The sequence below is a fragment of the Falco naumanni genome, chromosome 9 (genome assembly GCF_017639655.2).
Source record: "Falco naumanni isolate bFalNau1 chromosome 9, bFalNau1.pat, whole genome shotgun sequence".
Lineage (NCBI taxonomy): Eukaryota > Metazoa > Chordata > Aves > Falconiformes > Falconidae > Falco > Falco naumanni.
In genome coordinates, this window is record NC_054062.1 from 46599192 (window position 1) to 46626923 (window position 27732).

General features: G+C 47.8%; 1 protein-coding gene and 1 long non-coding RNA gene across 4 annotated transcripts; one reads left to right on the top strand and one right to left on the bottom strand.

Annotated features, from left to right (window-relative positions):
- Positions 1-1519: 1519 nt before the first annotated feature.
- On the top strand, positions 1520-25827 carry LOC121094190 (dual specificity protein phosphatase 13-like). Of its 2 annotated transcripts, XM_040607490.1 has the most exons (5): positions 1520-1965; positions 4657-4852; positions 22000-22207; positions 23320-23540; positions 24702-25827. In XM_040607490.1, exons 2-5 carry the CDS (start codon positions 4729-4731, stop codon positions 24926-24928), a joined length of 780 nt encoding a protein of 259 aa, XP_040463424.1. In that variant the 5' UTR covers positions 1520-1965; positions 4657-4728; the 3' UTR covers positions 24929-25827. The 2 variants fall into 2 exon arrangements, with proteins under 2 accessions (XP_040463424.1, XP_040463425.1); XM_040607491.1 differs by lacking the exons at positions 1520-1965; positions 4657-4852 and adding an exon at positions 5475-5578.
- On the bottom strand, positions 5572-27629 carry LOC121094191. Of its 2 annotated transcripts, XR_005829767.1 has the most exons (6): positions 27531-27629; positions 25115-25166; positions 20449-20575; positions 17203-17286; positions 9793-10221; positions 5572-6559 (listed from the first exon to the last, which is right to left on the bottom strand). It is a non-coding gene; the product is annotated as an uncharacterized LOC121094191 (long non-coding RNA). The 2 variants fall into 2 exon arrangements; XR_005829768.1 differs by having other exon boundaries at positions 5572-10221.
- Positions 27630-27732: the final 103 nt, after the last annotated feature.

Consider the following 27732-nt stretch of genomic DNA (forward strand, 5'->3'; position numbering starts at 1 on the left):
AGGCAACATAAGAAAAAGTGGTAGAATTAGTCTTGTAACTTCTTAAAACAGAAAACATTGTCTGCTGTGATGTTCTAGGAGGAAAAGAGACCCTCTCACCTGTCACACTACCTATAGTCCAAGTCATGATGTGATGTGACATCAGTACGTCACTGGTTTTTGCTGTCCACAAGAAAGCTTGTATTCCAGATATTGGTGTGGCAAGTTAGACTAACGGACCCAACCAGAAGAAAAATACTGCCTCAGCGGTGGCACTTTGTTCAGAAAATGCGCGTCTTTCAAGAGGGTCTCCGCAACGTCGGGAGACTAATGGCACTGAATGTTAACTCCTAACTGAGGAAGGGTCCCGTTTTGGAAGATATTGAAGTACCTAAAGGTAGGCTGGGTCCTGGCTAAGCTGGCCAAAGCACCTAGGCTCTGGCAGCAGTGCCTGCCCAGCCTCCCGGGAGCCCGCAGGAGCTGTCAGGCCTGGAGATCCAGCCTGACCGGGAGCCGATTGCCTCCTATCTCCCCTGAAACAAGCAGATGCGCAGGTCTTCCTGCCCCAAGGCTTGCCTTATCATCCCATCTTTCCTCAGCCTGTTCTTAATTCCTTTGTTCCTTTTCAACTACTTTTAGTGTTTAGCTGAAGAATGCATCTGGCAAAGCCCACTGCAGAGTGCATACAGTTCAGGAATGAGCTTCTCCCGTGGGAGAAGATTATGCCCGAAAGAAGAGTTAGAACTCCTCTGAAGAGGATCTGAAAACCAGTGATTTGTTCTTTTGAGAGCAGTTTTCATCTAGATCCAGTTCCTGAGCCACCTTACCAAGTGGGTCACGAGGGCTAGTGCAGGGTCAGTGGAGGCTGTGTGTGTTGGCTGCGGGCAGAGAGCACAGTGAAAGGGACTCTTGCAGCTACAGCTGTGGCAGACTTAAATCTGCTTAAAACAATCACAAAACCACAGTGTCACCTGAAGGGAGACATGTAGAATTCCAGTGGAAACTTTCCTTAGTTTTATTTTCCAGTACAAGAACAGAGGGCATCAGATGGAGTCAGTAGAAGCCAGGTCTGAAGCGAGGAGGGGGGTTAGGTGAGCTGTGCAACGCCTTGCCGCAGGGTGCTGCAGAAGGTAAAAGCCTATAAACATTCAAGGAATAACTGGAAACGCTTATGGGACAGAAGTACATTCAAGGTTACCAAACATTTAGAAACTCCCTCCAGATCAGGAAGCCGATGAACTGCAGCCAGCTGGAAGGTGGGGGAACGTTAGAAAGCAGTGTAATTCATGCTTGTGCGTTCTTATTTTCTGTAGGCATCCACTTAGAGCCACAGTCAGGTGCAGGACAGTAAGCTCAATGGACCTTTAGTGAGGCCCAGGACAGCTGCTCTCACAGTCTTTATTTGAACTCACCCTAAGATGAGCTGTCCCCTCTTTCCTGGTAGCTTATTATTAGAACTGGGTCACATGAGGCTTTTGGGACTGTGTCTCAGTTGCATTGACCGACATTTCCTTCAGAGGGAAAGCTCTGTGCTGGCAGGCACAGCAGTATAGCTTACGTGGGGAGGGGAGTAGCCCTTTTTTTGCATAAGATCCGCTTAATGCAGAATTTTCATTTTTGTGGCCGTTCCCCATCGCATCGGGGATGCAGCGCTGAGCTAATGCGGCGAGGCGTCAAGGCGCGTGCCGTATTTAGACACAGCCACCTGCTTGCGAACATCAAGTGGCAGCAAAGAGCACGCTTCAGCAAAAAAAAGAAAACCCTCCCCTGTGGATTCTGCAGCAGCATCCAGCAGGCTCTCCCTGCCTAAATCTGCGGGTGGCCACCAAAGGGGGCAGCGCCAGAAGACGGCCAGAGCCCGTCAGCCCAGGAACGCTCTGAGCCTGGCGCTCCCTCTGCCCAGGAACTGCCAGATATTTTGGACAGCTGCAAAGTGGAATTAAATCACATGGGTGAAGAGTGGCCTAATCTCCACATAGGCAATATGTAAGTGTTATTTGAGGCTGAGCTGTTCTGAAGGGCTGGGGAATACAGTTCTTGTTAACATATGCTGCCCAACTACTTTATTTAGTTAGCATTGTTAAATTTCATTGCCTTAAAATAGGTTTAAGATTAACACAGAAGAAAGCAAAAGGACTATCCATTAAAGAAAGAACCTACAGAACAGAATAAAATTACTTTAGAGTAAGACTCTTTTTATTGCTTTGCATTATTTTATAATTATTCAACATATAGATTTTATGAATGCTAAAACATTTACCATATAAAGCACAAGACAGACTTATGATTCTGAGTAACCTTAAAACTGAACTATGATTGGGTTTTACCTTTTTCAGTTTAATTTTAACCAGAATGGAAATTTTCACATTAAAAAAAAAAGTGTTCTAGTTTTGCAATTTGTATGACAACTTGATTTGCAGTTGAAATTTCTGGGGAAAAAATAAAAAAAGGTGGATATTCTGTGTGACAGCAGACTTCACCGTTTATTTCTCAGACTTGTGCGGATGGTTGTTTCTCTGTGGAGCACAGAGAAAGCATGCAGTCATCTGCACTCAACATGCCTAGTGCCCAATGTTATGCCAAAACAAGTTCTGTCCACCACCAGTGGGTTGCAAACCTGTTGAAATACCTGGAAATTACAATTACGATAAATCCTAAATGAGAGAAGCAGGAAGAACAAACCATCCTTTGGCTAACTGCCCATTGATTACAGCTAAATGTAGGCATTCTTTTAGTTACCAAAAAGCAAAGCCTAAAAACGAGCTAAGGTGATGTCAGGGAAATAAATTGGCATTTACCAAACGTGATTTTACAAATTGCAGCCTGCTTCCTAACGGCAATAGGGTTCTAGTCTGGAGTGTGCCATCCTGCAGATGAGCCCTACGTGTAGCGGGTGGCCGCCTGCTGTGACATGCCGCTGGGCACCCACCGACACGGCTCTGCTGGGCTGGCCATGGGTGCAGACAGGCAGGAGCCAGCCCACCGTGTGGTGCTTCACCAAACTCCTGCCTTGGTGACAAGAGTGGGAAACCAGCCTTTGCCTTTCCAGTTAAACCTCGTAACTATACTCGGAAATTAACTTTTTTCCTTTATTAGAACCATTTGGAGAAATAAGGATTTGCTGAATTGAGCCCAACAGGTAGTAAAAGCAAACATTTAAGACTCTGTAAAAATAACTGAAATTGTATTGTCTTAACACCATCATTTGATTTTAGACGTTCTTCTAAGTGCAGTTTTAAGACCTCCTTTTAATGCCTGTAGGTATATATGCTCCAAATTATTCTTGCGTGTTTATTTGCAAACACATTCTGTCTCTTGGGGTGTGTGTGTGAAGAATGGTGGGGAAAAATGTGTGGATAACAACAGTGTGTACATGCAGTAAGGAAAAAGATGAACTTGGAGGACGTTCAGCTAACAGGAATAAAAATGTAAACAGGTTGGTTTGCTGATGCAACAGCTGATCACTAACACTGAGCTTCAATATGACAAGTTACAGACTGAAATCAGTGAAACTGGAACTTTATGAAGTGCTATAGATAGAACTTTCTTTATTCTGCCAACACCGATAAGATAAATATGAATGACACCTGAGAATAAGGTTTCCTGGGATCTACCTGAGGTGGAAATGGGGAACAGAGGAAGTATTTGCATTTAGGGCCCAGCCCAATACTCAGTGAAGTCAATAAATGGAAGGTGTTTCTGAGCAAACCTGTGCCAGCATCAGGACTTGTGCCAGAGCTAAAATAACCCGAAGCAGTACCATAAATTGTCACTGCTTGTTTCTGTGGAGCCAGCTATGTGCAGTTTCTAATGAGCTGCTTGGAAATCAAAGATCAGTCTAGAATTAATCCTGTATTTTATAAGAATTCTCCTTATGACTTTATCAGAAATATGATGGTCAGCTTCTTCAAACAAGTTAAATATCTCTCGTAAAATAAAGTAGGGATGGCTGACTATACATGATGTCTTTCATCCCGGAGGACTTTGAAGTGGTCAACAAACATTATTAAATATTTGTCTGGCTATCAGCCATTGCTGATATGCAGGGCCAAGGCCAAGACCCTTTGGGCTGAAAGGTAAACTATTTTTTAAAGTCCTACTTAATAAGCAGCTGAGGGCACAAGATGTAAAACGGCTGGCACAAATCAAACTTCATGCCGACCTTAAGCAGGCAGGTTTATCTGCTGGAGTTTAGCCAGATTAGCAAGGCTAATACCACTCCAGCAAAGGAACATCGTACAATTACCGGCTGAGGCAAAATGGTTACAGGCCACGCTAAAACCTGAGCATGTTCTTTCAGCATACTCGTTTCAAGTCAAACTACAGGAGGACCTGAGCTACCTCATGAAGTGGATTTTTGTCAGGGGGTTGGGCCAGTAATTCCTAATGCTTTTGTAGTCAACTGGAGCCTGTAACACATGTTAAATGTACAGGAACTTAGAGGCAGTAAACTGTTTTGCAGAAGTGAAATAACTTGGAATTCTGCATTTCCACATAGATTTTGAGTATATTCAGAAATCACAACCTTTTACCTTTCTTTTACTGCCTTACTTTTTCTTCTACAACATGTCTCCAAGTGTGGTGGGCACCAGGCCCTACAGGCAGGAATGCACGGCAAGGCAACAAGAAACCTTCAGTTGCTTTTTGTCATGAGCTTTCGTACATGATTCTCCACAGCTCCATAGCCCATAACGAGGAAGACCTGAGGAGGCTTGGTGTCACCCATGCGCTGAATGCAGCACGATTTGCATGGGGAAGCAAAGGAGACCAAACTTGCCACGGCCAGGAAAGGCATTACTGTGGAATAACTGCAGCGGACTCAATCGACTTTCACCTTGGTGCAACATTTCTGTACTGCCTCTGAAGCCAAATGGTGAGTCCCTCTTCTGGTGGTAAACGGCTGCTCTTACACAGCACTTTGATTAAGCAATCACAAATTACTTTAGCAGCATTAACTAAACCTCACTCAACCACTTGGGTAAGCCTAATTATTCACTTACAGACATGTCTCCGTTGACAGGTGGGAGGACAGCAGGATCCTGAAAGATTAGGAGTAGCCACAAAACTGTGTCCAAATCAGTGGCAAGGATCACACACAGTCTACTGGTAATCATCAGCGTGCATCTTCTGTAGCAGGAGAAAAAACCCAACCAATTATAAAAACGAATGATGCTGTATTTTGGTGGAGGAGAGAGTTCCGAATTCTCAGTGGGAAATCACTGATTTTTTCCGGTTTTCTGTATTGATTCATCAGAATACAGAACACAAACCCTGTTACTTTCTGCTTTGAGAAACAGCCAAAGGCTGCAAAGAGCTATGGCAGAGACATGCCAATTGGCCGCTTACAAAACCTAACGCCATGTGTTTTCCTCTCTTTCTGGATTTAGATCTCTAGTAACAAAAAGCGGTTCTTGATTTATGAAAGGGATGAATGTAATACCCTGAAGGCTACTTTATCTCAGCTACCATAAATTGGATCTCTCAGAGATAAGGCGAGATGAGATGCAAGTGAGGCAGTATGAACTTATGCAATCTGTGACCGTGGCACCATTCCGTGCAGCCTGGAACAGTGCTACATGAATTCATTTCTATTTTGAAGGTAAAATCTTTGTTCCCTGTATTCTTAGAAAAAAGCAGATCTGCTTCTCTTGTGCTGGCTTACCTCATGATCTTCTCCCGCTTTGCTCTAGGCAATGTTATCCAAAGAGTTATCCAGTAGCAAGCAATTTCATCAAGCTGCAGGATTTACATATTGAACCAAGATACAGGATACACCTATGTAAACTCTAAACTCTTATGAAATAAAAAAAGATCAAAGTGACAGGGAGGAACATCAGACAATCTGAATATGAGATAAAGATGAAAGGAACATGACCTAAAGCTCTGGCATCCAACCTATCTTTCCTCTTTGTTTAGGGGGTAGAAGGTTTCTGAAATTCAGATGCTCCAGTCACTCCTCAATCATTTGGTTAAGTGGAGGCAACAAATGTGCTAGATACTCCATTTGGATACATTCCCAGTTTGCTGTCCCTTCTGCTCATTAAAAATCAAGTCCAAGAGAAAACAGGCTCCTGTTTAAAACTCAAGCTCTTAAGGATATCCCTGGACAGAAAGAGAAGCTAACCTGTTTTGCTGCATTGGGATCAGCAAGTGAAAAGGGGGAAAAATGTTGTAGTCCAACATGTACAGGAAGTCACCAAGATGGGAGACAGAATTTTCCCGCCCCAGTGACAATATATGCTCAATGGCTGGGGACTTCCCAGAGGTACCTTCCTGCCGCCATGCCCTCTGCCCAGCTCTATCTTAGCTTTAGAGACCTGAGATTTACAGCAAATATAATATTTTTTCAGCCACAAATTAGCCTTCTTTTCATGCTCAGAATTCCCCATTCCTACCAAAATTCTTTTTACACAAACATTGCTGTGTCTTGAGCAATGGTGAACGCAGAAAGAGCCAAGTTCTTTAATCTGACAGGGGTGTTTCATAAAGGAACTGGTCTTTCAGCCATACCTGGCTTGCTCCAAGGGCAGGTTTCTCCCAGTACCCTGTCTTTCATCCATGTCTCGCAAAGGAAAGGGGCCTGCAAAGATAAAATACTAATCAGACTTTTGAAATGACTACCCAAATTGGAAAGCTAAGCTAGACCACCCTGGGGTAGTTCTTATCTTAGAACAGGTCCGGGAAAATAAATTATAGTTTTAGACTGAAGTCCTAGGCATGCCGAGGTAAAATACCTGGGGAAAGTTGCTGGTGGCAATTCCAGCACGTCAGCAGAACTAGGTAGGATCTGCCCAGAGGTCATTTGCCACATACATGCATTCCTGTGCGAGACAGCGCAGCGCAATGTTGGAACACCAACACTGGGGCCAAATTAATCGCGGGAGAAACTCCCACCAAAAAACAGCGGTGCAACCCTGGGCTGCATCCACCCTCCTGTTTCTGAAAAGAGAAGCCTGCCAAGGACGGCATGGCCTAAGAGGTACACAGAGCTGGCAGGCTCTCAAGTGTCAAAATAGAACCAGCATCGCCGGGTGCGTACATCCCGTGCCTTGCAGGCGAGACACAGACTAGAAAAACAATCAAGCTGTCTGGTGGAAAAAGCGGCTTCCCAGGATCGCTCTAGCCACGGTGTAATTGTGATCAATCCGCACTGGCAAGTACCAGCTTTCCATGTGTGTTTCGCCTAATGCAGGCTGCCTGCGGAGAGCCGCTCGGGCAGGCTGATGCATGCTTGTTATCGCCGGTGTAAATATCTCTGCCTTGTGTTATTGTGGCACAAAGCAGCTGGACCATTTGAAAATCATTTAAAAAGCACTATAAAATTAGGGCTCCAGTGCTCTTATTTTATGACTTTCATGAGCAGCCATTGCCTAGAGAGAAATTATCCTCTTTATTTTCAAGGCTAAAGGTTCTTCTAACATTCATCAAAATCAAAGTGCACCCTTGATAACACATCGAGCTGTTACTTATCTAGTACAGACTCTTTACCTTCTGCATAATATCACATTTGAGAGCTCAGTTCTTCGTATACAACTCATTTCATTGTGTCTGCTGTTGTTCTCACTGAGTGAATTTGCATAGTTTCAGGAGAGGCTGGCTGATGCCCTGAAACATATTCTTTCCATAATTCCTAATTTTTTTTTAATTTCTAGAACAATAACCTGGAGTGGTTTTGTTACTGATCCTTCTATAAAAATGGTCAATTACCTCTTCTGGCAATGGATTTGTGCAGACCAATTAAGCACTGTAAGCAAAAGATTTTCAAGGTCATAAATAGTACTCAGGCACATAACCTGATAGACTCCCCTTTCTGCCTTTGAAAAATCTCTCCCCGTATGTAAAAAAAATTCCAAAAGACTTTGATAGTTTTCTTTTTCTCCATTCTTGTTTTCAGAGACAGCTTCTTTAGCAAACTTGGGAAAACGGTGGGTGAACCAAAGCAGCATGACAAAACGCACACAGTACAAAGGGACAGCCATTCTTTTTAGAAATAAAAAAGAAGCGCGACTGTATCGACCAGACTGCAAGCTCTCATCTGAAGGGCTTAGGAAGAAACGCTGCATGAAATCCTCAGGCACAGAGGCTGCGAGTGAGCAATGGTGAGGCTCTGCACATCCTCTGTCCTGCAGCTCAGGAAAACCACTGTTTTCCTCTGGGTCATTTAACCTGCCTTAGGTTTCCATAGGAAGCCGGTCACCTTGTTACCCAAACATCAAATACAGACTGAAGATAAACATTTAGGCAGCCAGAACCTTAGCTCTGCTCTCATGGCTCCTGCTTTGGCCAGGATTTTGTCTTTTATTTCCTCTGGGGGTAGCAGGCTGCATTCCTGTGCCAGGAGGTGCCAGGTCTCTGCCAGGGTGGGGTGGCTGGTGCTATCAGATCCCACTGGGAGGCTGTGAGTAGCCACGCAGAAAAGCTGTGAAATCCAGGTGCAGCATCCTGCACGGAGACGTAAGCAGCCAGCAGGTGAAGGGAGCCTCGCCACCACCATGCCAGCACCTCTGCTAGCAGAGGGAGCCTGAATTTTCAGCCATGGAGGTCTCGCCTGCCATCAGCCGGGTTGTGACCGATCAACAGGGTGCTTGAGCTAACGGAGGGGCCGGACGGAGTCACTCGATAATGACAACTGTTTATGACTTGAGGAAGGCAGGAAAAGGGGCAGGGGGGATCAGCAGACCCTAGCACCTGTCACCTGCTGTCACCACGAGTGGAGAAAGCGGGGCAGGCATTTAGCGCGTCAGGATAAGAAAGCACCTCAGCTCTACGGGCTGCTTTTCTGTTCCGCTAGTCGGCAAGTGTGTAACCGCCTGCCTGTGCCTGATGGTGCCAGGAATACAGAAAAGGGCGCAGGTGAGCTGAGCCACCGCTGGGCTCCTGCATTTCAGAGCAGATCTGACCTTTTGGGTTAGAACTGACCTACGCAATCTCAGCCTTTACTTGTGGCAGTGGTCAAGAGTAAGTGGCAGGAGAAGGGCAGAGCTCAGGGCAGCCCTCTCAGGACCCGATCCAGCACCACAGCAGCCATTATGTCCCCTGAGCAGAAGCATCTTCCCTTCTGAGCCAACCTGCGTGTACGCTTGTTCCCTCACCGATACATGCACCTGCGCAACAGAACAGAAGTAGAAAACTCTGGTATATACACCTCACCCAGCAGAATAGAAATAGAAAATCCCTTCTACCCAGAGCTTCCAAATTCCTGGACAGCCATGAATTTGCTTTTGTTTTGGGGTAAACCACCTGTGCTGAACAGTTTCTCACTATTGTCTTCACTGAAAAAAGACAGCAAATTGGCATTTGAAGGTAAAGGTTCAGTGCTGAAATGGGGGGATTTTCCTTTCAAGCATGGAAGGCAAACAGATGTCTGTAGTGTCATTTCCCCCATACACACATACCTACTAAAACCTCAACATGTAAAGGATATGTGCTCACTCACCTCGTGTCCAGAGCAGGATTAAGCATACCCTGGAGCTGCTTTGACCTAGATGCTGGAAGCCTGGCAAAAGGACCCAGTTGTAGGATGTCCTGGATGAGGCAGATTCAAAGTAATTTTGTGCTCTGTTAAACCTGTTCATTTTCAGAAAGGCTTAATCTCCCTCCGAATAGCAAGTGGGACCCTGTAACTCAGAGGTGGGCAGCCCAAGGGCAAAAGAAAGCTCCCAGATGCTGGCAGTGCTCTTGCAGCATTGCCAACAGCTGCAGAGTTTCCATCACTTGCCTTCCTCCCAAGATGAAGGGGAATCTGTTCCTAACTGCAGAACCAAGCTGGGAACAAAGTCGTTTCACCAAAAGAAGCAGTATTAGAAACAATACCTTAAAAAGCCAAGTAGGATCCAAAACCTGAGGGGGAAGGTGTGAGGGCACTGGTGTCTGTGTTAGCATCATTGCATGGGGCAAGCGTGTTCCTGCCCAGGTGATAGAGATCCATATCATCAGTTGTTTCTCCTCATCATCTCAACCGTTGAAAGTTGCTTTAAATGTTTTTCTTTTGCTGCTTCACTCTGGATCTCTCGTCATCCTCCTCCTTGCTGCCACTGTGAAATGAATCTTGGTGTGTAGTGACAAATATATTTCCAGCCTGTGAGGCAGATGCTGGCTGTTTGCTGCCCACATTGTATAATTCGATATTTAGTAATGGATACTGTGGACACCTGATTCCCAAGACAGGTGCAAAAAGTGCCAAGGCAGGTCTGACCTGAAGGTCTGGCTAGTCAATCATTCTCCAGCAGCCCAGAGTAGAGCCTAGGGGAAGACAATATAAGAAACAGGAAAACTTTCAAGTCATTCTTTCCCTGTGTATCTTCCAGCTTTTTGTCTTCAATAGATTGGCTGCCTCCTAATCCTCATGATGCTTTTAATTACTGCAGACTGGACAGAAGGGCTGGTCCTGGTACAAACCTTCCCCTGACACTGCCCCCAACAAGCCCCTTGCCTCCATCAGCTCCAGGGAGGTTAACTCAGGCTGTGGGGATAAAAAGAAAAGGAAGGGTGAGACATAGGTGGGAAAGCTGGCGCTGGAGGAGGGCTCTGGGCTGGGCCCGCTGCCGTGGGCTTTCCAGCATGCCTGCCGTGGCCGTGAGGCTTTGGCCCCTGGTCGGACGAACCGCAAAGGCTGCTGATAAATTTCCTCAATGCTTGTTCTGAGGTGGACTACAAGCTAGTCAGCAGCAGGCTCCAGCTCACATTTCCATCAGCTGCAGCAGCCAGCACAGTGTTGCAGGGACACTTGGCGGGGGGCACGGGGCAGCCAGGGCCACAGCTCGGACTGGGACCCCATCACCAGGACCCCCAGAGTCTGCACAGTGCTGCCGCTCGGAAAAAACTCCTACCAGTTAATAAGCACCCAATAATGTCCACTGATGCCCAATAACCTTTGCAAGTTTTCTTTGGCTCACTTTTATCTTTTAGAAGGCTGCAAGGGAAGCATCACTCTAGATGGGGAGGAGGAATAAGACCTTTGGTTAACTCAAAGCCTCCAGCCAGGCTGACTGCACTTCCCAAACCAATTTCCATTCTTGTAGAGTTTATTTCCTTTAAGCACTTGAAGTGAAAGCAGCTGGGGAGAGAGCATCAATAGCATGGGCTCCTCCATCTAAGCCCTCTTTCGATTCCCTGCCAGCTCCTGAGAGAGGCTCAGTTCTGGCAGTGGAAATGTCCCCTCGGCAAGACCCATGTGACTGTAGGGCCAGTTTTCCCCTGCAGAACAGGCAGGAGAGACGCTGCCTGAGGTGACCACCACTGCTAGCCCACCACCCAGTCCAGCAGCCCAGTGCAACAAGTTGTCAGCGCTCGGGTGTGTTAATCCACCCGGCACCTGCCCCTCACGCCTCCCTCGCTTCCTGACAGCTGGTGGAGAGGATGTTTGCACTAGCTGGGCTCTTCTCCTACCACTGGAGGTACTGGGAAAGGGCAGATAAATATATTTGGAAAGAGAGGGAATGAAAGACTAAAAGAATCATCCTGCTTTTTACTGTGAGTGATTGCATTATGGCCTGAACTGGTTTGTACAACAGATTTTGCCAGTGGAACAAAACCAGGCCAGATCGCCCCACGAACAGGAAAAATGAGCACCGTGACAGGCCCTTCCTACACAGCAAACCTGCATGGAAAGCAGGCAGTGTAGGTCACTTGATGGATACACCCAGGTTAATTCATCCGGTACATTTTGCATTTTTGTTCCACCCAGCCAAGTGCAGTTTCTTGTGCATCAGCAGCAGCTCCGTTTACACGCCGTCCCGAGGGTACTGCGCTTTTGAAGCCTTCAGGCTTGCTTTCCTCTGCCATCTCCTGGTAACAGGGGAAACCACAGCGCTTCAGTAACGGCACTGTTGCTGCGCTGGTCTAAGGCAAGGGTTGTCAGGAAAAGCAGCGTATAGATCAGCTGACATAACTGGGACAAAACATAGCCCTTCTTGCATATTTAAAAGCTAGGCTAATTCCTCCAGCTCTACCAGTTGATCTAGTAGCGGTGGTTCAGTGGTTATCCCAGAGCAAAATGTCTGGTTTGTAGACCTTGAACGTCTTGTAACAGCGAAGGAGACTTGCCTAACACGTGAGGCTTTATCATTTTATAACAGGACCTCATCAGTGTACCTTAAATATTTTTGAAGAGAGTCCTTTTTGACAGCTTTGCTTTCAGGTCTTCATAGCTCCTTCACAAAAGACATCTTTGTTTCCTATGAAAGCCCGGGAAGATCCTGTCTGATAGGCATGTAAAGCTTTTCCTTCTACTGCAACAACTGTTTCTGTCTGATCTCTCGATGTAAACACCACAAATCATGCCAGAACATCTTGCATTGTTTGCGTAATTCTAAACCAAAGCATTTTCAGTATTTTCTTGAAAACGTACATAAGATTTATATATATAAATATAAATATATATATAAATATATATATATATAAATATTTATACAAGATTAAGTTTGGGTTCCTCTGTGTGTGTGTGTGTGTGTTTCCCTTTTCCTGCAATCACACAGAGGTTCTTTGCAAAGGACTACTTGTGATGCCCACTCTCCTGTCACAATAAGCTTTTCCCACAGAATTACGCTAAAATTATGAAAATGATATATGGCAATTATAAAAAGAAAAAATCCAAAAGGAGAAAATGCCAATATTTGCCCTTAAAATAAAATAAATAAAAAAATCAGAGTCTGTAAGAAAAACTACTCACAAAATTCCAGCCTACAAAGAGAACATAAATAAATGCCATTCAAAGCTTTGTTCATTTTCACTAGCACCAGCAAAAATGACTGCTTGGGATGCCAGGCATTGGAGGGAAAGGATGTTAATGCTATTTATAGCTCATGGATGGCTCCCATTATCATTGTACCTGAGAAGCTCGCAGTCCTTAATGTATTCCTGCTCACAGCAACTTTCTCAAGCAGAGGACAGCCTTCCCAGGGCTGTGCTGGAGGCGCTGAGGTTTGCTTTGAGAAAATGGACTGTTACATTTGCAGCCTGTTCCCAAACTGTCTATTATAAACCGCCTGCAGCAGGCACAACCTCCCACAAGGCTGCACCCCTCCCTGCAAGGCCCCAGTGGCACCAACGCGGTACCTGCAGAGTGATGCAGAACCGCACTGCCAGCTCCTCGCAGAGACAGCGCAGCAGGGCCTGGTGAGGAAACTCCTTCCCACCAGCCAGCAAACGGCAGGACAAGCTCTCCCTGTGACTGGAATTCCATAAAGCAGCAAGTGTGTGGCCCTAGCTCTTGGCCACTCATCCATCACAGCCCGGAGAGGGGGCTGCACACGCCGCTTTACCCACACCTCCTGACCTGGCAGCGCCCTGGCTCACTCTGCTTTACCCGGTACCCCAATACCAGGGAGGAGCAACAGGAAAACCACCCCCAGCTTTACTTTTCCAAATTCAAGATAAGAAATTAGGAGCAAATATTCATCAGACACATAATCAAAAGTTTGCAAGAGAAAGTAAACTCCAGTTCTAGTTCTTACTATCTCCTCTTAGTTGTCATGCACCTCATCAGTGGTCAATTCCTTCATGACATACAGTCACCATACATAAAAGATGACTTAATCAAAAAACAAATAATGATTTTGAAGTCAGCAATTAAAAAAATCTAAAGAAAAAAAACATTCCACTCCTCCCCAATTAAGCGGAGAGTGTCCCTTGAAAGCTCTGCAACATGCCTGAAAAAACTTCAGTGCCAAAATAGATCTTCCACTGTAGACTTTTGAAGTCTTTTTGCTCTTGATGTCACTGCAAAGAGTTTGTACAGCTTTGCCAACCTCAGAAAAAACGTGCCTTTTTTGGATGTACCCTTTCAAGCATGGCAAGGCAAGGCAAGCACTTCACTGCTCATGTTAAAAGTGCAGGGAGAGGCAGACAGCTCAAAGATACCCCTGCCAAATGAATGAGGAATATCAAACCCCCTTTACTCGTGCTTTCAAATATGCTGAAATCTTGCAAGCTTGACAGCGTTGTCAATTTTGTATTGACAGCAGCAGTCAGACAAAAATCATTTGAGGAGTAAATCAAGAAGAATTTTTAGCCATGGTCACACAAATCTATACCGCCCTGCAGAAGGGCAAGCGCTTTGGAGCCCCTTTTAAAAGCAATATATTAACATCCTTGTTCGTCTTTGCTGAAGCTTGCAAGGCATCCCCCACCCCACCCCTGAGCCTGGTCTCTTTGACATCATTCATACCAGAACTGCCATAACTTCCACCTACGGACAGCCCGTGGCACGGGTGAGAGCTCGGCACAGCGCTGGCTGCGACAGCACTCACTGAACTGTTATCAATGTCAAGGTCACTTTGTTTTCCTTGCTCTGGCTGGAGCTCCTCTGCCCTGGGGGCACAGGCTGCCCAGGGAAGCTTTCTGTCTAAGCTCCGCACAAGCCCCAGCCTTTCTGCTCTATCGCTGCCCTTACGTAAGATCAGAGTGAAGTTTCTACAATTAGAAGCAGTTAGCTGCACGGTGATGGTGTGCTCTCCCGACGACAGCATACAGCACAGTTATGGCTGCTGGCAGCAGGACTCAGAACTACAGCTATTTTAATCCAGGGAGAAGCACGAGTGTAGCCGAGATGCGTCAAGAAAAACAGCAGGTTTGGGGGCTTTAATTCCTAGCTGTGGTACCCTGGACAGGAGTGCCCCAGAAGAGAATTAAAGGGGAAAACATCACGCTAGGCTTGACAGATACCCGCAGATGAGTTGGAAATTATGGTGGGAGCCGACAGATACTCACAGACGAGTCGGAAATTATGGTAGGAGCCTGTGGAGGGCAGCGCTGTCTTGCTGGGGATGGTGCATTGAATAGCTCAGAGATGCCAGCTGCTAAGGTAATACTTTTTTTTTTTTTTTTTAAATTCTTCTTTGAATCAGAAAGCTGCAGATGTAAAAGCTGTCGTCCTGCCACATGTCACTGCAAGCACGATTCCTCATTTTTTTCCACCCACCACCCCCATTTTTCTAAACATCCTTTCCTGCAGCATTAGCCCTGTGTGTGGGCACCTGCCTCTTCTTGGCTGCCTGGCTCCTAAATGGGAGGCTTGGGGAGGCGGGGAGGGACTGAGGGCAGCACGGAGGTTCTCCCCCCTTGGAAAGGCAGGGTCCTGGGAAAACATCTGCAGACGTGTTACGCTGCAAAGGAAAGGAGCACTTCCATGAGCTAGCCGTGACCTCCTCTCCCCAAAAGCCACTCAGCACTGGTGGGGCCACACCTCGAATACCATGGTGTTGTGGGTCCCTCGCTGCAAGAGGGACGCAGAGGGGCTGGAGCATGTCTGCAGATGGGCAACAGGGCTGGGGAAGGGGCTGGAGCACCAGTGTGATGGTGGGGCGGCTGGGGGAGCTGGGAGTGTTCAGCTTGGAAAGGAGGATGCTCAAGGGGGGACCCCATTGCTCTCCATAGCTGCCTGACAGGGGGCTGTAGGCTGGGTGTGTGTGGTCTCTTCTCCCAGGTAACAAGCCACAGGACAAGAGGGAACTGCCTCAAGTTATGCCCCAGGAGGTTTAGATTGGATATTAGGGGAAAAAAAGTAATCATGGAAAGGGTGGCCAAGCACTGGAACAGGCTGCCCAGGGATGGAGTCACCATCCCTGGAGGTGTTTGAAAAATGCATAGATGCGGCGCTTAGGGACACGGTTTAGCGTTGGCCTTGGCGGTGCTGGGTTGACAGCTGGACTTGATGATCTCAAAGGTCTTTTCCAATCTAAATGATTCTGTGAATCTAAAATCCAGCCAGACACAGGTAAAGTTCCCCCTGCCAAGCCTGAATCCTGCTGGCAAGGCCATGAGCCCGGCTGGGCAAGCTCTGCCCCTCCTGGGGCTCACCTTGTCCAAGGACATTTGCAGCTCCGCACCCTGGGATGGGGCTGCTGGAAGGAGCTGCGGGGGAGTCTTCGCTGGGGCTCCCCGCCTCGCCCAGGAGCCCACCCGAGCTGAGACCCTTGGGCTTCATCTCTGCCTTGTGTCACCTCGCAGCTCTGCCCGCGCCAGCCCTTGGCTTCCCACTTGACCTGGGACCTGCCCCGCTGGTGACCCTCACCCGCCCCCGCCCTCTGACTGCTGCCACTCCTGGAAGCGCCTGGTGTGTCCCTGCCGTCACCAGCTGCCCACAGCTCCCGTGGGGCAGCAGCAGGCTGTCCCTGCCCCACAGCCACCCCACGGGCAGCCCTGCGCAGGGGCGGGAGGCTGGCAGAGGAAGGAGCCTCCGGCTGCCCAGCTTGGGCTCCCTGCAGGCAGGAGTTGGTACCTTTGAGCTCAGTCTGGAGGAGTCAGAGGGCCCCATCATAAATGTACACGGCCAGACGTGAACGCAGGTGGCGGGAGGGAGACCAGGCAGTGAAGAGGTGTGAAGACTCAGATTTTCTCCCACCCAGTAAAACACGGCTGCCAGTGCAGGGCGAGGGGCATCTGCGGGCTGAGCCGAGCAGGTACCCTGGAGGAGGCCCGCTGGGGCTCCCGCTCCTTCCCGATGCTGCGGTTAAAGCTGGGGCTGTGTTTTCCAGAGCCCTCGATCTGGCATCTTTCCCGGGTAGTAAATTCTCTTAAAAACCGAACCAAACAGAGCTTTAATTGTACATTCTGCTTTTCTCTTCACTCTGGAATAATGGCAACGGCATTAATACAGTGCTGCATTGAACACGTACCCACAGTGAGGCCGAGGGACCGATTCTGCTTCCCATTATGCAGGGGCACTGCCTCTGGTGAGGCCGATCAGGGTTTAAACAGCGAGCAGGAGCAATGAACTTCTGCTGTTCCCTGCTGTTTGAGTGTGGGCAAAATAAAAGGCCATAATATATGATGCAGTCAGCCAAGAAAGCAATATTACTCTGCCATGTGCACGATCTACGCCGAGATGAGTCCAGGATCTCATTTCTAAATTCCCATAGGTGCCTCATTTAAACCATCAGCCATAACCTGCTTCTCATTTTCAATACCACTTGGTATTAGAGCTGCAGTGAACTGCTGGTGAGAGATTCTAATTCCTGCAAACAAGCCCCAGTAGGCTTGCAAGGAAAACAGAGAGTTCCCCTCTCGGTTGCCTGCTAGGTTCCCATCTGGCTGTTTTAACTTTGCTATTGCTTTTAAATGTGCCTGTTCCTGCACACGAGGCTTTCAGCTCTACCTCAAGAGACTCCTGGGTTCTCTTAGCGTCGGATTCTGACCAAAACGTAGAGACACACACTGGGTCTTCTTAACAAAAAGGAAGATCAGATTTCACATTACAGTATCTGAAAGATTAATTCCACTTACGTGATCATTTCCCTGTGAACCACACTTCTTTCCATCTGGATTTTTCCATCAGGAGGACAAAGAGCCATAGTGTTAAAGCACTACCTGAGAGAAAAGAGCAAGAAGAGTTCAGAGATGCTTGCTGGGAGAAAAGAGAAGAAAACCCAGAGCAGACAAATTTCAAATGCATCGAGAGGCTTTTTCTTTTTTCACATAAATTATATTCTGATCTTATGCTTTGCTCTTTTGAACCATTTAGTTTGTCAGCTTTTGATTCAGGGAATTTAGGATATTTGGCTGCAGGAGCTTTCTGTATCATGTTATTGTTCACTAGTGTTTGTGTTATTGTAGGAACCACAGGTGCAGCCAAACTCGGTGCCCTGCGGTGCCCGAGGCTATCAATAATCTCACGCAAGACCTTGTTATTGAGAGACACCTGTCCCCGGCTGGGCTGGTATCATAACCACAAGCAGAGCTGTGCCAGCTAGGAAGGTGCTTGCGAAAGGGAGAGGAAAGATGACTTGGGGCCCAACTTACGCCCTGCTACAGACTCCTCCTGGGGCTTCAGACAGTCATTTCATCTCTTCGCACCTCAGTCTGGTCTTTAGGAGACAGCAGGTAACAACCACGGCACAATGGCAAGAGGCTTGCTCTGTTACAGCAGGGAAAATGAGGGGCAGGCAGATAGGTGGCTGCTCAGGTAGTTTGTGTTCATTTTTAATTCAAGAAAACGCATTTTTCTCAACCAATTTTTCTCAAGCCACTTCATCTTGTTTAAATATTTTAAAAGATTTTGTGCAATGCTGAAGTAAAATTCCAAAAACAAAAGTAACTTTGAATAGAAAGATGGAAACGGTCATTTTTTTGGCAATAACAACATGAACCATTTCAAACCTACAATATTGGAGGGTTTGCTCCCCCCCACCCCCCCCCCCCCGAACTTTGCTGAGTTTTCTTTCACTGGAATCTGCAAATGCAACACAAATCTGCTAAATGCTTTAGCCAATTCAAGTCAGTGGGGGTTGTGTGGGTTTTTTGCTTTTGCCAGAAAAATCTTCAGTAGAATAACAGCAATTGTTTCCAGCGCAGAAAGGGGGGGTGGGTGGTGGTGGGGTGTCAGGGAATAAGCCTTGCAGACTGTAGTAACTCAAGTGGCCAGATAATATCAGGGAGATACAAAGCTCAGCTAGGGTGTTGTAGATGAGGTCCCATGGAATGACCAAGTCCCTTGGGAGCCGCGTTCAGCTGGATGTGGACAGCGTGCGGAGCGACCCCCGCAGCCCTTCCCGGGCGCTCCCTGCAGCCTCTGCCCCACAACGCATCTTGTCCCCCCCGGGGAAAGCCGAGCCCCCGTGATGCCGCAGTTCAGCCGTGGGGCCAAACAGGCCCTGGCCACTTGGGGTGCACCCCGGTGCTCTGCCTGTTTGGGAACTGATGCGCAGTGATGGAACAGTTCTAGAGCTTGCACTACCTTGTGTGAGGCTAATACATCTGGATTGCCCTTAAAACCTCTCTCTGGGCTTGAATATCTCCTATGAGTGGAAGCCTTTTTTTGTTGTTGTTGCTTTTTTTGGTGTGTGTGTGTGTGTGTGTGTGTTTTGTTTTGTGTGGTGTTTTGGGTTTTTTGTTGTTGTTTTGGTTTTGGTTGGGTTTTTTTTTGTTGCTGCTGTTTTGTTTTTAAGAAGAAAAAAAAAAAGAGGAAGAGAAAGGAAGATAGAAAGAAAGAACCTAACGAGATAGTCTTTCAGTACTTCCAGGCTACAGTTTAAAAGAAAAGTAATCCTATCCAGCTTGCATGGTCTAGATCTCTACACAAAACATTGGTGACCTTGTGAGACATGGATTTTTTTTTTTTCCAGTTACAGGGGCTCCTGCCCTCCTGCAGTCACTGGCTGCTTCCAACTAGAGCAGCTTCTGGGAGCCACCCAGAGGGAGAAGCTTAGAGAAATTTAATCAGCGGCAGCACTTTTGCTAGCTTTGCAGTATCTGAAAGTAGGAGGAGGGAGGGGGGGAACCCTCAGCAAAGTCCCTGGCCTTCAATTAAAAAATTCATATTACTTTTCTCATTAGTCCAATCATCTGGTATAACTATTTCCAAGCTTACCCTGAAGGCCCTGCAGAGCGATTCCATTCAAGGCCAGGCGGCGCAGGACGCAGCGGCATGCTCGGCAGGAGCTACGCTTCGCATCGACACGAGGAGCTCGCTTGTCTGGCACCAGGCGTGCGAAGCAAACCCCGCTGGCGCACTTGGAGAGAGCACTGCCCTACGAAAGGGAGCTTGGTTGCAAAGCGCTTCCCTGGCTGCACCGGCTGGAGTCGCCTTTGAAGTTTCACCAGCACCAAACGACTCGGTTCTTGGAGAACCTCCTCAAAGTCAGGTTTTGAACGAGAGGCCTCGCAGTGTAATTCTGCTGATCATCCCTTTCCCTCTCTCTGCTAAGCCCCTCCACTGCTGTAACTGGCTGACAGCTACGGCAGAAGTTTAAGGCAGTGTGGGCTAGGAGAACTGCAAGTTCAGCATCCATCTACCAGCCTCCACAACTTCAGCCTCTGAACACATGCAGCGACTGAGGGTCAGCCACGCTCCTTGAAAATGAGCCTGTGGCCTTATGAATCTCCTGATGCAGAAGCTGTATTATCTTTTTCTTGATTTCCTTTTACTGCCTCAGCTTAACGTTCTGTGTCGGTGAAAGTACAAACAGGTCATCATGACGATGCTGGTAGTAACTCTTGAGCATAGTGCATGACTTTTGCAAGGCAGTAAAACTTGTAGGGCAATGCACAATACCTTTTCCTGTGCTATTCTTCATGCTAATCTGTGCTGGGATTGCACAATGTACTCCTTTGCCACAGCTCTTGGTGTTATGTTATCTGCCCTGAAAAATTCATGGGCTTTTTATCCCTATATTCCTCTTGACTTCCCTGCAGTTCTTTTCTTTCATCATTAAAAGTAAAACCAGTCAGCTTTTTTTCCATCTCTCCCATCACTTTTATTGCGCTTTTCATATTTTGCTTATTAAGTAGTTACCCTAGGGAGACTTCCTTTTTATGGGAACATACAAAAAGCTATAACTGCTCTTACCATTTTGGGGAGGAGGGAGAAAGGGGCAGAGGAAGCAAATTTAGGCTGAGGTCACAGAAATATATGGGGCATGTTCAACCATATGCCTTGCCTCCTCTCTACTTCTTTTTCCACAAGCAACAAGATATACTCCCTTGCTTTCTGCTTATTCCCCAAATCAGCCTACACTGTTAAAGGTAACGTACCTGGATGTTTGGACAAAGTTGTGGTTGTTGGTTTTGAAGCACCATCTACCTGGCTGCCACTGCTGTGGGGCAGGGGATGGAGTAGATGACTTCCAAAGGTCCCATCTGCACCTATCTGCTAGAATTGCTGAAAAAATAAACCCAAAGTCCAGATTTAGGAATTCAGGCATTACAGTGAAAGCTGATGCTGCTGAAAGCTGATGCTGCATCAGAATAAACACCGGCCACTCCACTTTGGGAAGAGTTCTGATGTGGCTCCCATGTTGATTATGGCTTTAAACCCACACAAGCGACCAAAGAAAGCTCATCAATGTTCTCCAGGGGCAAGAACAGCAGTTCAAGGTAATGAGATCCTGGCAGGAGAAATGCTCCTAAAGTCTCAGAGAAGGGACTGCTCAGATATCTTTGAACTCTTGCTCTCGACTGAGCTCTGCTCCAGGCTGGCCTGGCTGGCCTGAGCCTGACTGGGTCTAAACCAGCAGACAACACTGCCAAAGGGATGCCCGTATTCCACTGCATGGTCTGTGAGGGAGCAAAACAGTCCTAGAGATGGAATTCTCAATGGGGCAAACAAAGCCAGAACTTTCAGTTCTATATTTCGCACAGGTTCAGATACTCTTCTTTTTTTTTTTTCTTTTTTTTTTTCCCATCACCTCCCAGGCAAGTACCCTACCCCTCAGACAAGAGAAACACCCTCTCCCTAGAGGCAAATAGCTATCACGTTATTTATACAAAGTGGAACAGTTCCCAGAAGAGGGACTGAGACAGACAGATGCAAGTATACCAGTACAGCTGAGCATTCAGGGGTATTCACCTGAGAGAGAGAAAAAAACTAGTTCAAATTCTCTCAAGTCCTATTTATATACATACAGACACATATATAGATATGTACATATGCATGTGAAAGTCTGCTCATATGTATAGCCATATGTATGTGTATACATGTGTATAAAAATACATCCCTGTAAATGAAAGAAAATTGCATACACACACATTTTTTTATACATGTACACATACACTATATGAGTGTCTAGATATGTCTTATGTCCACCTCCTAAGATTTCCACCTTGGCCTTAGAAGTTTTTTTAAGTATAAGTCAGTCCAATGATTGATTCTTTCAAAAAAACTTCCAGTTCTAACTAACCAGAATTAAGTGTGCACAAACACTTTGGTAACTCTCTGACATAAAGTACTGGAGCTTTCCTGCACACACTCATCAGCACTACAGTAACAGAAATAATACCTGCACCTACGAGGTTCAGCCAGCGCTGCGTTCGGGTGGCACAGGATGTTCTTTTTCAACAGCATTACTTGACAAGAAATTAAATCATACCGTCTCATGCTGCTGCTGCTTTCTCAGGGGATGAATTACATGCCTGCAGAGTCCTACCACCGACTCAGTCCTGCTCCCTGGATGCTTTTAGCAACACCTGCAAGCCCTGCTGCACACACTAGTTATAATAATGTAATGCTATTTGGAGGGTAATGAACAGGACTACTTCCTAGGGAATATAATTTCTGTATGAAAATTTCCTCTTAATTCATTTCAGAAAAGCTGTCTGTGATACAGCCCGAGTGCATGCAAGAGAGCAGCAAGATGCCTCACACCAGAGACTCTCCATCTCCGACCAGCAGTGCAGGGAGCAGAGCTTCCTACGAAACCCCAGCGTTACCAGACCTCCAGCGGCTCTGTTGGTTCAGAGGAGGGTCTGATAATCATGTGGACCAAGTCTGGCCAAATATTTACCTGGGAGATGCGTAAGAACATATGGTCCTATCATTAAGCTATTACTGGTCCCTGGGAGGAGGAGGAGGAGGAGGGGGTATGGTACACTGGGGAGCCCCTTTTGGGTCTGCAGGAATGTTTTTGTGATACAGGCTTCCAAAACTCGTAACGTGAGGAGCCTGGATGTCGTGAAAAACACGGCACACGGGTCGGTGACTTACTCAGTGTGACTGAGTTGGGGTTTCTATATTCTGTGAACCACAGCGGATTTGGCAGGGGAAAAATTATTTGTCTTCTAGACAAAAAACCTTAAAGAACCCATCCCAAATTGATGTCAGTTCTGAGATGTCTTATCTGCCCTGGAAACTGTGCTCTAAGGCAGCAGAGAAGGGCATAGGAGCCCTCCCACTCCAACAGGAGAAGCAGGACCAAGAGCCAGATGGAAGAGGGCCCAAATGAACTATACAACAGGGCTTTTGCCAGTCCAAATCCCAGCTTCCTTTCAAAGATGGTAAAACTGAAAATATCAAACAGGATTTTTCGTGCAAATCTTGTGATCATTTCTATTCATTGCCATTTCCTTCTATTTGGATTATTGCAGGTTACATAGCCCATTTTCCCCAGCTGCTCCTCATGAACACCTCAGTTAAGGATCATAGTTTTGCAGAATAACTTCAGTCCCAGTTCATGGTGGGAAGTGGGGGAAGATCCCAGCTGGTGAGCACGATACAGCCGCTCCACATCTGAACCAGGAACGAGGGGCTGCTGCACCTCTGTGGGTTCTTGCCCTCACGACTCACACACACTACGAATGAGAGATGAACTCTAGAACGTGCTAAACAACTATTTACAGGAAAACCCTGACCACTTTATACCATCAGCCATGTTCCCAGGGATTAACTGCTGGGAGGCATTTGCTTAACTAACAGCCCCCCACTGGCAAACCCGCGCTCTTGCTGCTCTCACGCCACCATATCGCATTTTTCACATGCAAAGCACTATGGGCTTCTCGAAGTCTGCTACTCTGGGAGCAAGGTGCAGTTCCTGCCTTCTTCCCTAGCGGGAGGAAGCACTGACTTTAAGCCATGCTATTTTAGCAGCACATTAGGAGCGTTGCCAATGAGCCCTTCATGTCTTTCAACAGGTGGGCTGCTAGGAGCAAAACCACTCTTCAAAGCCTCAACATTACTCATATCCTCAATGCAGCAGATGGGCCATATAGCATCAACACGGGAGCCAAATATTACGAAGATCTGCAAATAGAGTACTACGGAGTAGAAGCATTTGATGATCCTTCCTTTGATTTAAGTATCTTCTTCTACGATGCTGCCAATTTCATAGGCAAAGCCTTAAACACTTCAGGAGGTAAGAGGGAGGCAAAGAGAAGCTTTGGGAGGAAGTTTCAAAGAGCCAAATGGCTTCTCCTTGCAGGAGCAGGCAGCCAGCAAAGCTCAGATTCAGCACACAGTGTGGAAGGCACACTGGGAACCGTGGCGCAGAGGATGGGAGGAGGGTGCCCGCGCTGTGCCCTGCGCGGAAGGGGCAGTGGCCAGGTCCCCGGGAGCTGGGGGAGGCTGGCAGCACCCAACCCAGCAGGGTGGAAGGACGGACCAACTCCAGGAGAGGGAAGGGCAGAAGTTACGGCACTGCGGGCGCTCCCCCACGGGTCCATCCCGCAGGCATTGGTGGGATCCCTGTGCCTCCACACATACATCACACCCCTCACACGGTGGCAAGGCTCCAGCCTGGCGATCCTGCTCCGCACGCCGCAGCCCCGCTCCCCTTGGGATGCTCTCGGCTGGGAGTGTCGGCACTTCAGCGCTGCCTTAAATGTTTCACATGCTTAAGTGCTTCATGGAATTGGAGCTTTATTCAGGCTGTCTATTAAGCTAGAGAAGCAGCAGAAGTTAATGAACTAAGTAAAAAACTATGAGCCTGACCCACAGCCTGCTGAATTTTTGTCAGCAGAGTTTGGATTATGGCCTAGTTATCATAATTTCCATTTGTTCCAGAGTTTGCTCCGACTCTGACTGGCTGCGAGATCTGCTGCTTTCACTGGAGTGCTTTATTAAATCCCCAGTTATAGCTCACACTGGGCTGCTGAGATACAGTAAATTATGAGTCCATTTTTACAGGCAGACTATCCTACAGAGTTTATGGGACTTGCCAGTGATCGCACTCAGGGCTGGACCAAAATTTTCTGCCAAAAATGTTTTGGGTTTGATTTCGGGGTTTTTTCCACAAAAAAACTATACTAACAAGTTTAGTTGCAGAAAGCTTTCCCTTCCCCAGAATATTTCAGCTGTTTTAATCCGATGCCTAAGTTAGATGCATGAGGGCATTATGAGATAACGCCTTGCCTGAGATGTATGGCGCGATGGTGTGCCAACCTGCCCTGAAAACAGGAGTAGCCACTAATTTCCCAACTTGTCTCTAGTAGGTTTTGTCCTCCTTGTGTCGTTCTTGCTTTAGAATTGCTAAAGCCCGCTCACGTTGCTGTGCCTCGGTTGTTTTTTTTTTCTGCAGGTAAGGTATTTGTTCATTGCGCCATGGGGGTGAGCCGCTCCGCATCACTCGTGCTTGCCTTTTTAATGATCCATGAAAACATGACACTCGTGGATGCTCTGAAAACGGTGAGTGCTCACAGAGACATCTGCCCGAATTCAGGGTTCCTGAGCCAGCTCCGGGACTTGGACATTAAACTAAACGAAGAGATGAAAGGAACCAGAGCATCTGCTACCAAAGAGCTGTAGGAAAGTATTGCTGAAAGAGGCCAAAACAATATTTGAGTTTCCGGTATCTCTTTTAAATGAATTGCAATTGTAAACTAAGGATGCAAGTTTATGATACTTATGATAATAACTAGAATGCATGTTATTATTAAAAGTAGATTTTACTTGATCTTTCCATTTTTCAAAGCCCTCTCAGATCATACTTACGATTGGTTGGATATTGTATCCTTCACTCTCCACCTTAAAACATTGCTCTCTACTGGTAAAATAAAATAAATAAATTAAAAAAAAGGTATCGGGTTCCACTTCAGAAATAGCTGTGTTTCAGCAACTAGTGAAGCTCGTATCACTTTATGAAGTGTTAGGCTATTTGAGGTGAAAGATGCCATATTATTTATGTTACAATAATACTTAGAAGTTTTCTTATGAACCAGCCCCCCACCCTTTTGCTCCCCACATCGAAAATGGTTTGTATTTTGAGACTTGAATCTGGCACTGGTTAGTTCTTGCTTTTACAGTTGGTGGAGCCCCTGATTCGGGGCTAGGAGGCTGTTTAAAGGCAGAGCAGCTGGGAAACAACACAAGCCACTCTTTAAGAAATTATTCCAGATCTCTCCATGGTGTTTTTTTTTCCCCCCTTTGACTGTTCATCAGATTATTATTTTTCTTCTGTGAAAATACATTTGTTTGAGAGGACATCCAAATATTGCTCATCATCCCTAGTAAGTGTCATCGAAGAGCTGCTGTGGAAAATGCTTCTGAAGAGGAAGGTGGGTTCCCAGCTGAGCCCCCGAAGGGCTGCATGGGCAGGGGGAGCGGGTGCAGGGCAGCATTTGACAACAAAGTTCAGCATATCCCAAATTTGCCTGACAGTTCAATGTTTTAAAACTTGGGATGTTCTTTCTCAAAAATAAAGGTCATCGTTAACATTGATTGCGACATCGTGTTCTGTGGCATTTGCTTTTGGGAAGGGACTCGAGTGAAAACTGAAGGGACACAGGAATAGCAAGGGAGGTGCTGACAGGCATCAGGCTTTCATCTTTGTGTCTCTGGGCCACCATAAGAGTGCTCAATAGTTACTGTCATCTGATGGACCAGTGCTGCCTGGAAGAACATCTGGCTCTCTGTTCCCAATGGACAAACATTCGCAGCACAAAGCCAGCTCAGGGATGGCAGTTCTTCGCATTCCAAGTACCAAACTGGGGAATGCAAAGGCACGAATACTCCCCACCGTGTGAGCTAGCTACTCATGAACAGAACAGCAACAAGGGAAAACATTCCTTGCCGTTCCCAGTGCTGTCTACAAGGCAGATTCCTGCCTGCAGGACAGACAACTCAGCACCTTTTGTAACGCACTCTGGCAACATCCCCATCTGCCAGGCGGGCCAGGCTCCAGCAGCACAAAGCGCAGCACCAGGGGCCTGACCCTCATGCCCAGGGCATCTCTGGGGGCTTTGCTTTGGGCTGGCCCCGTGGCTCGGCCACCCCCGTGCAGCAGGGCAGCAGTGCCGCAGCGCTTCGCTGCTTTGCTTCCCTGCGTGGGGAGACCCATGCCTGAGCTCCAGGGCAGCTCTACAAGTGCAACACCCCCACAGCGGGCAGGAGCGGGCAGCTTGGAAGTCTCCTTCAGACCCAAATGAAAAACATCACCTGCGCGCCACGGTTAGCCTGAGAAACCCATTTCAAGTCACAGAACAAGTGGCAGGGGGACACGGCGGATCTGGCTGTAGAGATGCCCCCAGCCCCAAGCACAAGACCCACAGTTCCTTATGCTTCCCACCCACAGGAAAACTCTCCTCGCCAGCAGCAGCAGCCATTTACCAGCCAGTTTCAGCTGCAGAGCAATGGGCGCAGCTGAAGACACACTCACTGGTGGTACGAGGGTAGTCACCAGTTAAACGCAGTTCGTACCATAAAAACTTACCGCGTTTGCAAAATACCGACTGCTGTAACGGGAAAAGCTGCATCCTGCTGGGGTGATAAATCACTGCGGAATAAGGGGCAGGGTGCGATTTCTCTCGCTGCGGGGTAAGACGCTCGGGCCTCCCCGCTAAAAGCGCAGGAGCATCCCCGCAGCCCCGGCCCGGGCGCTGCCCCCGCGGTGCGGTACCGGATTATGCCGCCAGGTGGCGCCATACGCACGGCGAGCAGCGGCGCGGGGCCACCACCGCCCCCCTCGGGCCACCACGGTCCCCCCCCCTCGGCCACCCACCGCCCTCCTGGGGCCCTTCTGCTGCAAATTCGGGTCAAACCCCGAGGAAATGCAAAACCCGCAATGCAACGCCCCAGGCTGGGGCAGAGTCCACCCTTGCTCACCCCCCTGACAAAATGGACCCCAGCCCCACATCCAGAGTACAGCCCAACAGCCCCCCACTCCCGCGTGTCAGGGGTGACCCCAACCCCGCAGGGGGCTGGGGCCACCCGCCTGCTGCGAGGATGGGCCCGGCTGCCCATCAGCAGGTGTGGGCCGGGGGTAGGCCCTGCCGGCCCCCAATGGCTCCATCCAGGGTCGGCCGCACCACCGCCACCGCCACGGCCAAACCCCGGGGTGTCCGCCTGAGCCCCACCGCCCTGAGCCACCGCCTGAGCCACCGCCTCAGCACCCCCGCTGTGACCCCTGTACCTGGTGTGCCTGACCAGCCACATTGGCCGGCACCGCCTGGCCACGGGTCACCATCACCACCCGGCCACCGCCCTGTCGCCTGGCTCCTGCCGCCGCTCGCAGGTCCAAAGAGGGCAGAGGATGGTGGTTTATAATTAACACCGTTAAAAATAGGCCTTGGATAAGCTGAAGGCAGAGAGGTAAGCAATCTGGTGTGCAACCG

Coding starts and splice junctions, on each gene's coding strand:
- LOC121094190 (XM_040607490.1), top strand. CDS start 4,729: ATGGGGAAGCAAAGGAGACCAAACTTGCCACGGCCAGGAAAGGCATTA. Junction 4,853..21,999: donor ACTGCCTCTGAAGCCAAATG/GTGAGTCCCTCT, acceptor AATTCATTTCAG/AAAAGCTGTCTGTGATACAG. Junction 23,541..24,701: donor AGCCTTAAACACTTCAGGAG/GTAAGAGGGAGG, acceptor TTTTTTCTGCAG/GTAAGGTATTTGTTCATTGC.